General features: G+C 37.0%; 2 protein-coding genes across 2 annotated transcripts; one reads left to right on the top strand and one right to left on the bottom strand.

The window, feature by feature from the left end:
- Positions 1-758: 758 nt before the first annotated feature.
- On the bottom strand, positions 759-3,319 carry LOC104228193 (uncharacterized). The gene is made up of 4 exons (XM_009780616.2): positions 3,081-3,319; positions 2,191-2,325; positions 1,897-2,103; positions 759-975 (listed from the first exon to the last, which is right to left on the bottom strand). Exons 1-4 carry the CDS (start codon positions 3,162-3,164, stop codon positions 940-942), a joined length of 462 nt encoding a protein of 153 aa, XP_009778918.1. The 5' UTR covers positions 3,165-3,319; the 3' UTR covers positions 759-939.
- A 7,309-nt stretch (positions 3,320-10,628) lies between these two features.
- Positions 10,629-14,622, top strand: LOC138887160 (uncharacterized). Its single transcript, XM_070168876.1, has 5 exons — positions 10,629-10,994; positions 11,322-11,964; positions 12,385-12,921; positions 13,600-13,772; positions 14,311-14,622. Exons 1-5 carry the CDS (start codon positions 10,629-10,631, stop codon positions 14,620-14,622), a joined length of 2,031 nt encoding a protein of 676 aa, XP_070024977.1.
- Positions 14,623-15,585: the final 963 nt, after the last annotated feature.

Raw genomic sequence — 15,585 nt, 5'->3', positions numbered from 1 at the left:
AATCATGTATTTTTTTAGGAGAAATTATGTATATATGCATATGTTATTTATACACTTATTTATATTAAAGAGATATTATAAATATGCCATTTATATTTTGCACTAATATAACATGCATATTTGTACAAATTATCCGTATATAAATAGTATATGTGACATATTTTTTTCTTCTATATACATATTAGTGGCATACTAATATTTTAGATTAAATTTTATGTAAGGTATATGCTAGCAATATACTTTGAATAATATCAATATAATAATGCAGTATAATGTATATATATATTGATGGAATATTTACATTGTAAATTATCACAATATAATATACTTGAAATATGTTAAATGTATATTTTTAGTTAAAATAAAATTGTACAGAAAAAGTTTAAAACTCAAAAAAGAAAGAAATACTAAAATTCTCATTGTGTAGAGAGAATTATTTTTGAGATATTCTTCTTTCAGAATCTTTGATATATTTGGGTAAGTGTTATTTATGGAAAAGAAAAAAGAAGTTATAGAAGAGTGAGGGAAAAGAAAATGCAGTAAAAAGTGTATTAATGTAGAGGGATCCCTTATTTAATAGAGTTGTCAAAATGAAAGTGCTAAAAAAGTAAAAAAAAATGCTGTTTTTGGAATAAACAAAGTCTACTATTATTTGTGATAATAATTTTTAAAAAGGGACCAAGCATGTAAAAATCTCTATAAAGTAGGAAGAGAATTAGGAATTAGATATCATGAGAATAACGAAAAAACCCGAACTCTGAGCTTAAGAATCTCTCTTTACGCTACCATAATAAACCAGTGCCACAACTCATTAATGTTTAGATGACTAGATCATACCTAAGAGCTATCTGATACTTCTATAACTAATATAATAAGGTCACATCAAAGTTAACCAATTTAATTACAGTTGAATACCAAAATTATCCTTCAAGTGCCTCTTCATTCAGCTTCCAAATCAGCCATCTTACTGCAAACCTTCACAGAAACAAAACCAAGGTAAAATTAGCTATCAAGAACAAGTCCACAGATCTTTGCAGAAAGAGAGGAGCCTACAATTATCATTTCCAGGTTGATTTCTTTCTACTACTATCTATCATAGAATCGATGCCCGCCCAAAACTCAACCTTGTATGAGCTATGAGTATGCAAGACAACAATATATTTTTCATTTTTATCTATCAATATGAGGACGAAGTAATTTAGTCTGAATTTAATACATCAACAAGATACTTCTACTCTAGGCACTTCATGCAACCAAACGAAAAAGTGAAGACGGAATCAGAAATACTCGCTGCTGGTATCATATTTAATCATGGTTTTTTTTTTTGCCAGACAAGAAAGTTCAGCAACAGCATCTTCTTGTTATATATCATGTCTCTTCTGTCAGAATATATCATGTTTCAAGATCAAGATGTTCAGCAATAGTGACAAAAACAACAACAAACCCAGTGTATTCCCACAAGTAAGGTCTTCGGAGAGTAGTGTGTACGTAGACCTTACCCCTATCTCTAAAAAGGTAGAGAGGCTATTTCCGGGACTCTCGGTTCAGGAAAGATAAAAGGGAAGGGGCAATGGCAAGCAAGCCAATCATAAAACCAAGCGAAAACACAAAACTAACACTAGGTATTGCAATTAGAAAACCAAACTGAAGGCAACAACAAGTAATAGTATAGAGATTTTCCTCGGCTACCCCCAAAATCTATCATCCAATTAGTATTTGTCCTGGGTTATCTCCAGAAGAAAGCCTATCATTACATCAATCATCTCGTAGTACCAACAATAACAGAGAATGAGCAACCAAAAGAACAACGTCGTTTAAACCACAAAAACAAATACTACTAAGATTCATTTAAAATGACCCGTTTCAACAATAGGAAAAAAAATGGGAAAGATATACCTCATTTACAGCTTTAACATCCTCTCCTTTCCTCCTGCAAAGACTGATAATGTTTTCCGCATTAGGTCCTTTATATGCACGGATTTGAAAAGTTGCCATAGGTGTACGAAGAGTGAGATTTGCGACTTTCACAGTGATGAAATATTCACGATATTTAGTCATGATATAATTCACTTTTTCAATATACAAAAACTTGTACTTGTAAGCCTGCAAGGAAAATCAATATCACTCACACAAACCATCTCATGATATTGAGAGAGTATTCAAATAGAGAAAGGATGCACAGAGACATACACTACTACTTTTGTTAAATTCTTCAATAGCATGGTTAGCTAGTTCCGTTAGCATGTCAATCTCTGTCTCGAAATCCAGATATGGTACATATATAGCTGCCTTAGCATTACCGGGGTATACGTCAATGTCAAAACCCTGTCAAACAAGAGAAACAAATGTCATTGACTTCTATCCAAGTTGTAAGAAAAAGAGAGGTCATAATTGAACTGATCGAATATATAAAGAGAGTTGAAAGAGAGCCTTGGAGCAACCGTCTCCGTGTGACCTATAGATCACAAGTTTGAGCCGTAGAATCAACTAATTGGCACCCTTTTAACAGACAAACAAACAAGTTAATTAAAATACACTAAACTAAAATGCTATTTTAGGATTTGGTCAGTTAGTTTAAAGAGAAAAGGGGTCAAAGTCTAGGAAGAAGAATAACAAAAAGATCTAAGGCCAAAAGCACCAAAATAAGGGGGAGAGGGGGGGGGGGGGCTCGAGCTTTGCTCAGACAGGGTAGTTTAAGCCCTATGAACAGCTCAGTTCGGGGAATGTGTTTATGCGAATAGAAGCTAGAGCTAAGCGCAAACAGAACAAAAAGGAGGGGATTTTTCGCACTACTCTCGCTATAAAATTTTCACACGCTAACAACAGATACTAAACTTGATCTTAGCCGATCGAGAGGGCGAGAAAGGTATAAAGTTCATACGTTAAAAATAACAGTAACCCAGAAAATAAAAAAAATAAAAAAAGATAACATAATAACAAGCACGTTAAGAACAGATACTACGCTTATGTTAGACAATACAAATAACAGTAACTCAGAGAAAATAAGTGAGAAAAACAGGAGCAACAAAGAATATCGCTATGTGATCACAACAGATAATGAAAAAAGAAGAGGGACAAACATCTTCTTGGACAATCTGACGGAAGTATCTGGAGTAAATTTTGCGAAATTCTTCACGGTACTCTATGTTACCGCCTTGAGGCATAAAATCGTCATCGTTCCAAAGAATCTCACCAGCCAAGTATTTCTGTGGCAGTTCTACTCCGTATTTTGGGTTATTCTCCGGCGCCAACTAGACTTTGCCATTCTTCCACCAAATCCCTACTGCCGCTTTTCACAAACCAATTGCCATTATATTCCTCTTTCTTTAACATGTTTCCCGCTTTATAGTAGTAGAAAAATAACGAAACCCTCCTTTTCTATTACCCCAAATTAATTTGGATTCGCAAATAGGCCCACTAAGAAGACTAAAATAATAAAGAGAAATTTTCATATAACAATAGCTTTTGGTAGTAATTAGCCATCTATAGATACCATTTGCTATATTACGAATTATAGATACATTTTGTGCGGTTTTAAAATTTATTTGATGTATTTAAGCTATTGTATTCAGGAATACAGTAGCAAAAATAGGCGTGAATCAGAGAAGTCCAGCTAATCAGTTGTTGTATTCGACTGTATTCACGGAGTGAAACATGAGATTACAACTGGGCAGATTATTATATTCAACTGTATTCACGGCGTGAAATAGGGGACTACATTGTTTTTAAAATGGAAAGTGAATCAATTAACATAATAGACTCCTAATATAACAATCTTCAGAAAAATTATATAATACATCTGAATACATAAATTATATTAATTAAAAAAAATATGAATACATTCATGGCATATAGCGAGATAATGAATATAATGAAATACATATAATACACCGGGATACATTGAATACAATGAAAAAAAAGACAGTGAATACAATGAAATACAACGAGATACATTGAATTACAATGAAAAAAAGACAATGAATACAATGAAATACATGAAAATACATTGAAATATATTAACAGAAAATCAAGTTGCTTAGCCCCAAACTCCGTCGTTTTTGTTCAAGAACAAACCCTAATTTCCGACGAATCCGTCTTTCACCGGAAGCCGGTAGTGAAAACACGACCCAATGGAGATTGTGCAGAGTGTGAGGATCTGTATGGCAAAGGCTCTTGATAAGGCTAATGCTGATGGACATAACGTGGATAGTGGACTCAAAGCTATTGGGCTTACAAATCAGCGAGAGATCACCGTTGTGTGGAGCAAATCCACAGGGCTACCTCTTTACAACGCCATTGTTGGGATGGATGTCCGTACGAGTTCTATTTGCAGGTCTTTTATCAATTTCCAACTTTTTTTTCGTTTCTTGATTTTGAACCAAATCCAACTTCGTTTTTCGATCAGAATCAGTATTTGTTTTTTTCCCTTTAATGCATACACATTTGTTGAGAGAGAGAAGATAACCATGGAGAAATACTGGCGTTGAGAGAGAGAGAGGGGGGGGGGATGGAGAAAAATCTGAAAGAATGAGAGAAAAAAATAATACAAAGAGTATTTTATGGCTTAAGAGTAGGAGGTAACCATAAATAGATATTTGGCTATAAAAATCAAAAGGTATCTATAGAATATAAGTTTTTAAAAGGATATTTATTTAAAATAAATAAAGTATTAATCTTTGCTATAGGAGGTAAAAATTCCAATAATAAAAGGGCAAATATCATATTTAGCCCGCGACTAAAATTATTGATATTCAGTTATAAAAGTATATAAAATTATATATTTTTATTAATATATAAATAATATATTTTTCAATTATTATTTTGAGATGGACTATATAATATCATTTTTTTCATAATAAATAAGAAGGATTTCTACACAATAGCTACTCTTCAAAATAATAGCTGATAATATTTTGTATATTGTAAACATTAGATGTTGAACGATGAAATATCCTCGAAATATTAATCAATTTTTATATTTTTTAAAAGTTAAATTAATTTTAGAAGGATATTATCCTAAAAGATGAAACAGTGTAATATTAGCCGTTATGCAATACTAATTTGACTTGGGCAATACCATTGGACAAAGTACAAACCTAATTCCGAATAATTAGAAGAAACAAACCTAAATCATTTTGTCATACTTTCTGCCATTTATTACTCCTTCCTCAATTTCAATAGCAGAAATAGCTCCCAAAGTCATACATATCCTCAACAATTATGCTCCTCATAAATAATAAAGGGATTTTTATCATATTTAGCCCACGACTAAAATTATTGATATTCATTATTCAGTTATAAAAGTGTATAAAATTATATATTTTTATTAATATATAAATAATATATTTTTCGATTATTATTTTGAAATGGACTATATAATATCATTTTTTTCATAATAAATAAGAAGGATTTCTACACAATAGCTACTCTTCAAAATAATAGCTGAATTTGTATATTGTAAACACTAACGATGAAAATATCCTCGAAATATTAATTGATTTTTATATTTTTTAAAAGTTAAATTAATTTTAGAAGGATATTATCCTAAAAGATGAAACTGTGTAATATTAGCCGTTATGCAATACTAATTTGACTTGGGCAATAACATTGGACAAAGTACAAACCTAATTCCGAATAATTAGAAGAAACAAACCTAAATCATTTTGTCATACTTTCTGCCATTTATTACTCCTTCCTCAATTTCAATAGCAGAAATAGCTCCAAAAGTCATACATATCCTCAACAATTATGCTCCTCATAACGCCATCGGTTTTAATTTCTTATCAATTTTGTCCAAAAAGTGATTTTCTTATCTTTATTTAAGATCAGTTTTTGCTATAATACTCCGACGTTTCTTTTTTGTAATATCCAAAGAAAAAATTAGTTAAAACATTATTTTACTAAAATGTAGTTCAAAAATATCCAACTTCTATATTTATATCTATATTAATTATAAAAAATACGAATATTTTACGCTAAATAATGAACGATTAATATATTCTTAAAATATTAATCGACTTTTATGCCCATAAAATATTTGTTCAACCATTATATTATGCAGGATAGAATAGGAATTTACATGGACTTCTAATCATAATCGACTTTCTAACTTTTCAGATACTTGAGGTACTTGTCCTATAAGAACAAATAATCCGAGATTCATGGCCTCTATATGAATTCCATTACTAAGATTTCTCTTGCATAATCCTTCTGTGCAATTTTTTTTTTACATTCAATTATCTTCTTCTCTCATGCGTTAGCACGAGGGAATGATGAATCAGAGCCATATCCAGGATTGTAAGAGCGTAGGTGCACTAATATCTTTATAAATATATAACTTGACAATATAATTTTTTTTTTTATAATTATCCAACTTGACGAGCAAACTCCAATTAATATTATTAGCATTATTTTTTCTCGACAAATTTTTATACTTTGAAAACTATCAATAATATAATCATTACTTACTTTTTGTGAGTTCGAGTCTCCCCAAGAACAAGGTGGGAAGTTCTTGGAGGGAAGGATGTCGGGGGTCTATTTGGAAACAGTCTCTCTACCCCAGGGTAGGGGTAAGGTCTGCGTACACACTACCCTCCCCAGACCCTACTAAGTGAGATTATACTGGGTTGTTGTTATTGTTGTTGTTGTTGTTGTTGTTATTGTTGTATATATAGCAAGCTACAGATTATTAAAAAATTCCTCATCCATCCTATTATGTAAATCGTTTTATGTATACATGATTTTGCGTTATTAGTGTAAGCTTTTTTAAAGAATAACTTTAGGTAGAACCAAGAAAGAAAAGGAAACAATAAAGAAAAAAAGCATGATTAATAAATTGTACGGGATAAAGTAGGAATTGAACCCTATCCTTTGGGTTGAAGGTGCACTCATTTTTTTTTGGGGCCAAATATCAATTTTGTTTTATTTAACCAGAAATGATATTTACAGCACCTCTAACTCTTTTGGACTGAAGAGTTAGACTCAAGATAACATCAAAATACTATAAAAAATAAACATTTACAAACTAAATAGTTCCTCTACTAGACTAGACTTCATAGAGGAAAACTATTCACTCTTTCTAAGTACTTCTTCCATTTTGCCTTCTGTTGTCCTTTGATATGTAATTGAAGGACAATGTCTCGTAACTTCTTCTTCATATCAATCTCCTTTCCCGGGAATCTGTGCATGTTCCTTTCTATCCAAATATGGTATATTAGTGCTGCAAACAACAATGCAAGAATACTTCCATAAGCTCGACTGTTTTTTATTTTTGCACTCAGCCATTTGACTTCCTCTTCCCATGAACCAATCTGATGCTTCTCTCCTATCCAGTTAAGTAGAGTGTCCCATATGCTCCTTGAGTACGGACACTCAAAGTACAAGTGAGCCATAGTTTCATTTTTTCCTTTCTTACATAAAACACATCCAAGGTTAACCTGTATGCCCCATGCTACTAGTCTATCCACAGTAGTAAGTCTGTGATTTAGAGCTAGCTATAGTATAAAGTTGTGTCTAGGGATACTTGTACCCAGTAGTAAGGCTTTCCACCCAAACTTTGGATACTGAGGTCTTGATAGAGTGTACATCTTCTGAATACTGAACTGTCCCCTTCTGCAAAACTTGTTAATGTTTGCAAAGAATTCAATGTTTTTGTACCAGTCTCTAATATCAAATACCTTCCTTACCAGCCAGCAAGCTTAGTTAGGAGTCTGTATAATATTGAAATCCTTCTTCTTTATATACATTGAGTGTATGCATTTGATACAGAGAGCATCCTTCTTTGAATGTACTGGCCACATTAGCTTACACAGTGCTGCCTTGTTCCACCATTCAAAGTTTATAACATTTAAACCTCCAGCTGATACAAGCATGCATATTTTGTCCCAGAAAATCAAAGATCTTTTTGAAGGACTTTAACTTCATGTCCACAGAAAAATTCTACAGATGGAGTTTACTAGCTGTATAATCTTCTTAGGTATCAAAAAAAACTGCCCCCAGTAGGTCTGCATTTCAAATAAAACACTTCTTATCAGTTGTAATCTGCCACTGTATGATAGGAGTTTTGATTTCCAGCACTTTATTCTGTTTGTAATCTTCCCCACTAATGGCATACATTGATGAATAGATAGCTCCTTGAGGATAAAGGAACTCCCAAGTACTTGAATGGCAAGGATTCCAGTTTGAATTGATAGTCAGAGCATATCATTTCTTTAAACCCCTGGGTAACTCCAACTATATAGATAAAGCTTTTATCTAAATTAGCCATGAGCCCTGTCACTTTTGAGAAATGGTTGAACTTGTCTAGTAGTAGTTGAATAGAGATCTTGTGAGCCCTGCAACACATGATCAGATCATCTGCAAAACAGATATGAGTGAGATTCATTTTGGCACATCTTGGATGAAAATTGAAATCAGGAATGTCCTTGAGAGTCTTCAAAGTTCTGCTCAAATACTCCATCACTAGGACAAATAAGTACGGGGACATATGATCCCCTTGTCTCAATCCCTTCTTTGCTTGGAATCATTTTGTGAGGCCACCATTAATCAATAAAGAATAGTTTGCATTAGTTACACATTCCATAATCCATTGCACTATCTTAGTAGGTATCCCATACTCCATCAGTACCATTTGTAAGAATGACCATTCAACAGAATCATAGGCCTTTCTTATATCCACTTTGATAATACATCTAGGTAAGATCCCTTTTTTGTTATACCCTTTCACCAATTCATGAGCAAGGATAATATTGTCTAGAATACTTCTTAATGTTGACTGAGCTGGTCCAACAATGAAGTCCACCACTATTTTTAGTCTTGAAGTGAGAATTCTGGCAATGAGTTTATAGATGGTGGTGCAGCATGCTATAGGCCGGAATTCTTTGACAAAAGAAGCACTAGCCACTTTTGGCAGTAATGTAATAGTTGCACTGCATACATTCTTCAGTAGCTTTCCTGATTCAAAGAACTCCTTGACTGCCTTTATCACCTCTTCTCCAACTATATTCCAATATTTCTTGAAGAATTATACTGGAAATCCATCAATGCCAGGTGCTTTGTCACTTGGTAATTCCTTAAGCCCTTGTAGGATCTTAGTATCAGATACACTCTTGATTATGTTCAATTGCTACTCTCTATTCAAGCAAGGACCATTCCAAGCTATGTTTACATTAAGGCAGGGCAATTCAGAAGCCCTTGTTTCTAGAAGACCTTCAAAGAAAGATGCGAACTCTTGCTCAACTAATAAAGGATCAGTTAGTTTTTGTCCAAGCTCATTACAGATAGTAGAGATTTTGTTTCTAGCTTGCCTTGCCTTCAAATTTCCATGAAAAAACTTTGTGTTTGAGTCACCTGCTGCAATCCAAATTGCCCTAGACTTCTGCCGGTAGACTTTCTCTTGTATACCTTACCACTTTTCTACTTGCATCAGTAGTTCTTTCTCCTCCAAAATCAAGTTATTGTTGAATAGATCATTATCTATCCTCTTCTAAATTTCCTGCAGCTGATCTTTAAGCATTTCAACCTTTTTGTCTACTGAATTATAGACTCTATTCATTCCTTTTGCCCTGCTCCCCAGTCTCTGTAGCTTTTGCCAAACTGAATGCATAGTGTATCCAGTTATATTTTGATCCCACACCTCTTGTACTAGCTTGTTGAATTCCTCTTCCTACAATAGCACATTAAGAAGCTTAAACGGTTTTGGTAAGTGGTTTCTAATAATCTCAATACATAATACTATGGGTGAATGATCCAAGACCCCATAGTTCTCATATACTGCCTCTATATAGCCATACTGCATGAACTAGTAAGAGTTTTCCAGTGCCCAATCAATATTACTGTATATTCTATCAATACCCTCTCTTTTGTTGCACTAAGACCACTAACATCCTTTTCTGTTCAACAATCCCAAACCAGTATCATCAACACAAGTTTGAAAATCAACCACTTCACTCTGGTGAACTGGATTACCATTAATTCCGTCATTAACATATAACATAGTATTGAAGTCTCCCAGGATCAACCAGGCCTCCACTATAGTGCTATTTATCTATATAATTTGACTCCATATTTCCTATCTCTCTACAACAGTATTATAACCATATACAAAAGTAAGCCAACATTTAAAAGTTGAATTCCTATCCTTGATCTCACAGTGCACCAATTGAGTTCCAACTTGAATTATGTTATCATCTACTTGCTAAGCCTTCCACAGTATCCATATTATCCCATTGGGAGCATTTGAATAGTTTGAGAATACTTCCCATTTGTCACGCCCCCTTTTTCCTCACGAAATTGGGTTTGTGACATTTGGAAGGACAACTCTTTCCCTTTGGGAATTGGGTTTGAATTTGAAAAGTCGCCACCTAATGATTAGGGTGCATTAGGAGAACTATGAGGACCTTTGCATACAACTAGATGTCGAACTGCCTGAGAGGTACAAACCTCCCAAGTTCGATGTGTCTGATGGCACAGGGGATCCCAGAGTTCATTTGAGGACATACTGCGACAAGCTGGTCGGGGTAGGAAAGGACGAAAGGATTTGAATGAAGCTTTTTGTGAGGATCCTGAAGGGAGATGCTCTGTCTTGATATATTAGCCAATACCCAAAGAAGTGGTCGAACTGGGTGAGTATGGCATCCAAATTCATGGATAGATTCAGGTTCAATACGGAGAATGCACCGGATGTGTTTTATATTCAGAATTTGAAGAAGAAACCCACAAAAACATTCCACGAGTATGCCAATCGCTGGAGATCAGAGGCTGCTAAGGTCCAACCTGCTTTAGAGGAAGAACATATGAACAAGTTTTTCGTCCGGGCTCAGGATCTGCAATACTATGAAAGGCTGATGCTGATCGAGAATTATAAGTTTTCTGACATCATCAAACTAGGAGAAAAGATCGAGGAAGGTATCAAAAGCGGTATGGTTACAAATCTGGAAGCCTTGCAAGCTAGAAACAAGGCTCTACAGTCTGGTGGTACATCCAAGAAAACGGACGTAAGTGCCGTAATGGTTGCACAGAGAACCAAATCACCTGTCAAATACCAAACCTACCCAATGCCTCCACTTACATATCAGCCCACTCCAAATTACCAAGCACCCTCACCTTCCTACCAAACTCCACCGCCTACTTATCAATCACCTCCTACATACCAACCTGCTTCACCCAGATATTCCTAACCAGCACACGTCTACCAAGCCTACAATACCCAACCATCCCAATATCAATCACCTCCCCCTTGCCAAAACTTTCGTAGACCCCGACCAAATTTCGATCGCAGACCTCCCAAATAGTATACCGCCATCGCTGAACCAATTGACCAGCTATATGAAAGGCTCAAAGCTGCTGGGTATGTCACCCCTATCCCTGCTATAACCCTTGAAAACCCCTCTCAATGGGTCAAGCCAAACAAAACCTGTGCATACCATTCTGGCATGAAAGGGCATACCATTGATGAGTGCCGCTCTCTGAAAGATAAGATCCAGACTTTGATTGACAACAAAATCATCGTGGCAAAGAAGCCTGCTCCAAATGTCCACAACAACCCTTTACCAGACCACAAAGGTGGAGGTGTTCACATGATTGAAATAGAGGATGATTGGGATCCCAAGGGATCAATCGGTTTGATAGTAGAAGGTGACGATCATAAGAAACCAACAGTCACCCTTAATCCAATTGTAGTCCAAATTCAACCTTCTAAAGTCGCCGAGGTGAACAGGTCCATACCACTTGAGTTTCAAGCGCCTTCTTCTGCAAAGATGCCAGTACCGATTGAGGTCAAGTTTGGGTCCCCAAAGGCACCTGTACCATTTGAGGTTGCTGTATTACCTTCCAAAGCAAGGGTGCCCATTCCGGTAGCAATGACGACCATAACCTCATTCCACACGAAAGCCATACCATGGGACTACACATCCAAGGCAAGAAGGAAAAGGAAAGCCAAGTCCGGAGAAGCAGTTGTGGCACAGGGTATGACAAGAACCGGCAGGGTCTATACCCCAGAACATTTGGTTGAATCAAGCAAGCAGGCCTCTGGACGGCCAACCATCACTGAAACTGGGCCCGATGACCTCTAGAGGAAGATACAAGCTAAGGAGTATTCAGTCATTGATCAGCTAAACAAAATACCAACACAGATTTCTATCCTAGCTTTGCTGCAAAGTTCCGATGCACATAAGAATGCCTTATTAAAAGTACTGAGTGAGGCATATGTACCAAGCAATATCACCGGAGGAGAAATGGCAAACATGGTAGGGAAGGTATTGGAAAGTCACAAAATCACTTTTCATGAAGATGAGCTGCCACCAGAAGGGTTGAGCCACAACAAGGCATTACACATCACCGTGCAATGCGAGGATTATTTTATCACCTGGGTCTTGATCGATGAAGGGTCCAACCTCAATATTTGTCCGTTGGTAACACTTAGGACATTGGGAAAGAGTCTGCATGAGATCAAGTATGGGGCCATCAACGTCAAGGCTTTTGATGGTTCTCAAAGATCCACCATTGGGGAAATTAGCTTGTGTTTGCAGATAGGGCCTACTTGGTTTGATGTTGACTTTCAAGTAATAGACGTGCCGTCCTCTTACAACCTGCTATTGGGACGGCCGTGGATTCATGCCGATGGGGCTGTAGTATCAACACTACATCAGGTAGTGAAGTTTGAGTGGAATCACCAAGAGGTGATCATTCACGGCGACGGTAGCAATCCCATATACAGTCGCCAAACCATCCCGGCAATCGGAGTAAGAAGGAAGATAGGTGGGGAGACATATCATCACATCGAGCGAGTCAATGCCATTGATAAGGATAAGTGGTGGGACAACAAAATCGAAAGCATATTGAATTGGTGCGAATATGAACTGGGCAAGGGACTTGGCAAGAATCTCCAAGGGATCGCTAAGCCCATCAAGCTGAAGAAACATGGTACCACCTTCGACCTGGGATATAAGTACACTTGGGAGGAATTCAACCACTGGTCACCACCATGGCGCGATCCTTACTATCCACTAGAGCAGCCGATACCATATTTGGAGCAGACCTTCCAGTCGGCCGATGTTATCTATGGGATGGAAAAGAGGAAGCACTGGCAGTAGTGAGGAATTTATTCCTGGGATATGATAATATGGATTGTTGCATTATTTTCGAGTAGGAGGGGGAGGAAGGCCCTTACATACAGGCGGTAAGCCGAGGAGCATGCCTCAACAACTAGACCATCAGAACCACCAGTGCCCGAAAAGCTACGGGGTAGCAAGGCTGAACAAAGCACCATGTATTTATTTTCGCTAGTTGACTTTCTTTCCATATTTTTAATTTCGAAATAAAAGCTCCAATGTTCAAAACGTTATGAAATTTATCAAAGCACTTCAGTTTTTTATAATCTTACTCTTATTACTTTCTCTCATTTACTTTATTTACGCAACATTACTATTACTTATCTTGATGAATCGACGACTGTGACATGCAACGAAACAACGCAACAAATGGACATAGACTCAGAGGAAGATGATATACCAGAAGAGGTTGTTAAAGAATTTGAGAATTTTGAGAATAAACCTAAGTCCAACTTGGACGAGACTGAGGTTGTTAACTTGGGAGATGCAGAAAATGTCAAAGAAACTCGCATCAGTGTTCATCTGTCCCCGTCAGAAAATGAAGAGTACACAGAATTTCTGAAGGAATATGAGGACATATTCGCCTGGTCATATGACGACATGACTGGTTTGAGTACGTCTATTGTGGCACACAAACTGCTGACTGATCCGACATGCCCACCGGTAAAACAGAAGCTCAGAAAGTTCAAGCCCAACATGAGTTTGAAAATCAAGGAAAAAGTCACTAAGCAAGTCAAAGCTAAGGTTCTTAGGGTAGTAGAATATCCGACGTGGTTAGCCAACATTGTGCCGATACCGAAGAAAGATGGGAAGGTCAGAGTCTGTGTCGACTACTGGTATCTCAACCGGGCTAGTCCAAAAGACGACTTCCCCTTTCTAAACATACACATCCTGATTGACAACTGCGCCAAGCATGAGCTGTAGTCATTTGTTGATTGTTTTGCTAGGTACCATCAAGAGGACGCTGAGAAAATGACTTTTATTACGCCGTGGGGGATGTATTGTTACAAGATGATGCTGTTTGGGGTTAAAGAATGCTGGGGCCACCTACATGAGGGCCACGACTACCATTTTCCATGATATGATACACAAGGAGATTGAAGTATATGTAGATGATGTTATCATCAAGTTCAAGAAAGCCACTAATCATATGGAAGATTTGATGAAGTTCTTCAACAGACTGAGAAGGTACAACTTGAAGCTGAATCCTGCAAAATGTGCATTTGGATTTCCTACCGGAAAACTACTTGGGTTCATTGTAAGTCGCCAAGGGATAGAGCTGGATCCATCAAAGATCAAAGCTATTCAAGAATTTCCACCGCCAAAGAACGAGAAGGACGTTATGATCTTCTTGGGAAGACTTAACTACATCAGCCAGTTCATAGCACAATCTACTGTCATCTGTGAGCCGATCTTTAAGATGTTGAAGAAGGACGCCGCTACCAAATGGACTGATGATTGTCAGAAAGCCTTCGACAGAATTAAGGAGTACCTGTCGACGCCGCTAGTTTAGGTCCCGCCCGAGCCGGGTAGACCCCTATTACTCTACCTTGCAGTATTAGATGGAGCGTTCGGTTGTGTTTTGGGACAACATGATGAAACAGGGAGGAAGGAGCAAGCCATTTACTATCTCAGCAAGAAGTTCACCCTGTATGAGGCCCGATATTCTCTGTTAGAACGCACCTGTTGTGATCTGATTTGGGTAGCTCAGAAGTTGAGGCACTATTTATGTGCCTATACCACATATCTCATATCAAGGATGGATCCATTGAAGTACATCTTTCAGAATCCCATGCCCACTGGCAAGCTAGCCAAGTGGCAAATCCTGCTGAGTGAATTCGACATTGTCTACGTAACTCAAAAGGCAATCAAAGGACAAGCATTGGCGGATCACCTTGCTGAAAATCCCGTGGACGGAGAATACAAACCCCTAAAGATGTATTTTCCTGACGAAGAGGTATCATTCATAGGAGAAGATATTGCAGAAACCTATGACAGTTGGAGAATGTTTTTCGATAGAGCAGCAAATTTCAAAGGAGTTGGCATAGGAGCAGTTCTAGTATCAGAAATCAGTCAACGTTATCCGGTGCCTGCCAAGCTCAGATTCCCGTGCACCAACAACATGGCCGAGTACGAAGCCTGCATTTTGGGACTCAAGATGGCCATTGACATGAACATTCAAGAGTTGCTAGTAATCGGGGATTCTGACTTGCTTATACATCAGGTCCGAGAAGAGTGGGCAACCAAGAACTCCAAGATACTCCCTTATCTGCATTATGTACAGGAGTTGAGGAAAAGGTTCACAAAGACAGAGTTCCAGCATGTCCCCAGAGTCCAGAATGAGTTTGCCGATGTATTGGCTACCCTATCATCTATGATTCAGCATTCAGATAAGAATTTCATTGATCCCATTCCGGTAAAGGTCCATGATCAGCCAGCTTACTGTGCTCATGTGGAAGAAGAAGTAGATGGAAAA

The sequence above is a fragment of the Nicotiana sylvestris genome, chromosome 3 (assembly GCF_000393655.2).
Source record: "Nicotiana sylvestris chromosome 3, ASM39365v2, whole genome shotgun sequence".
NCBI classification, from domain to species: Eukaryota; Viridiplantae; Streptophyta; class Magnoliopsida; order Solanales; family Solanaceae; genus Nicotiana; species Nicotiana sylvestris.
Note: the sequence above shows the minus strand (reverse complement) of the source record. Positions and strands in the feature narration are given on the sequence as shown.

What these genes read in the sequence shown, in the direction of transcription:
- LOC138887160 (XM_070168876.1), top strand. Translation starts at nt 10,629, where the DNA reads ATGGCATCCAAATTCATGGATAGATTCAGGTTCAATACGGAGAATGCA. An exon ending in AGAAGCAGTTGTGGCACAGG is followed by an intron (nt 11,965 to 12,384) that starts GTATGACAAGAA and finishes TGATCGATGAAG; the next exon opens with GGTCCAACCTCAATATTTGT. An exon ending in CTGATCCGACATGCCCACCG is followed by an intron (nt 13,773 to 14,310) that starts GTAAAACAGAAG and finishes TACAACTTGAAG; the next exon opens with CTGAATCCTGCAAAATGTGC.
- LOC104228193 (XM_009780616.2), bottom strand. Translation starts at nt 3,164, where the DNA reads ATGCCTCAAGGCGGTAACATAGAGTACCGTGAAGAATTTCGCAAAATT. An exon ending in AATTTAACAAAAGTAGTAGT is followed by an intron (nt 2,104 to 2,190) that starts GTATGTCTCTGT and finishes TTTTCCTTGCAG; the next exon opens with GCTTACAAGTACAAGTTTTT. An exon ending in ATGTTAAAGCTGTAAATGAG is followed by an intron (nt 976 to 1,896) that starts GTATATCTTTCC and finishes GTTTCTGTGAAG; the next exon opens with GTTTGCAGTAAGATGGCTGA.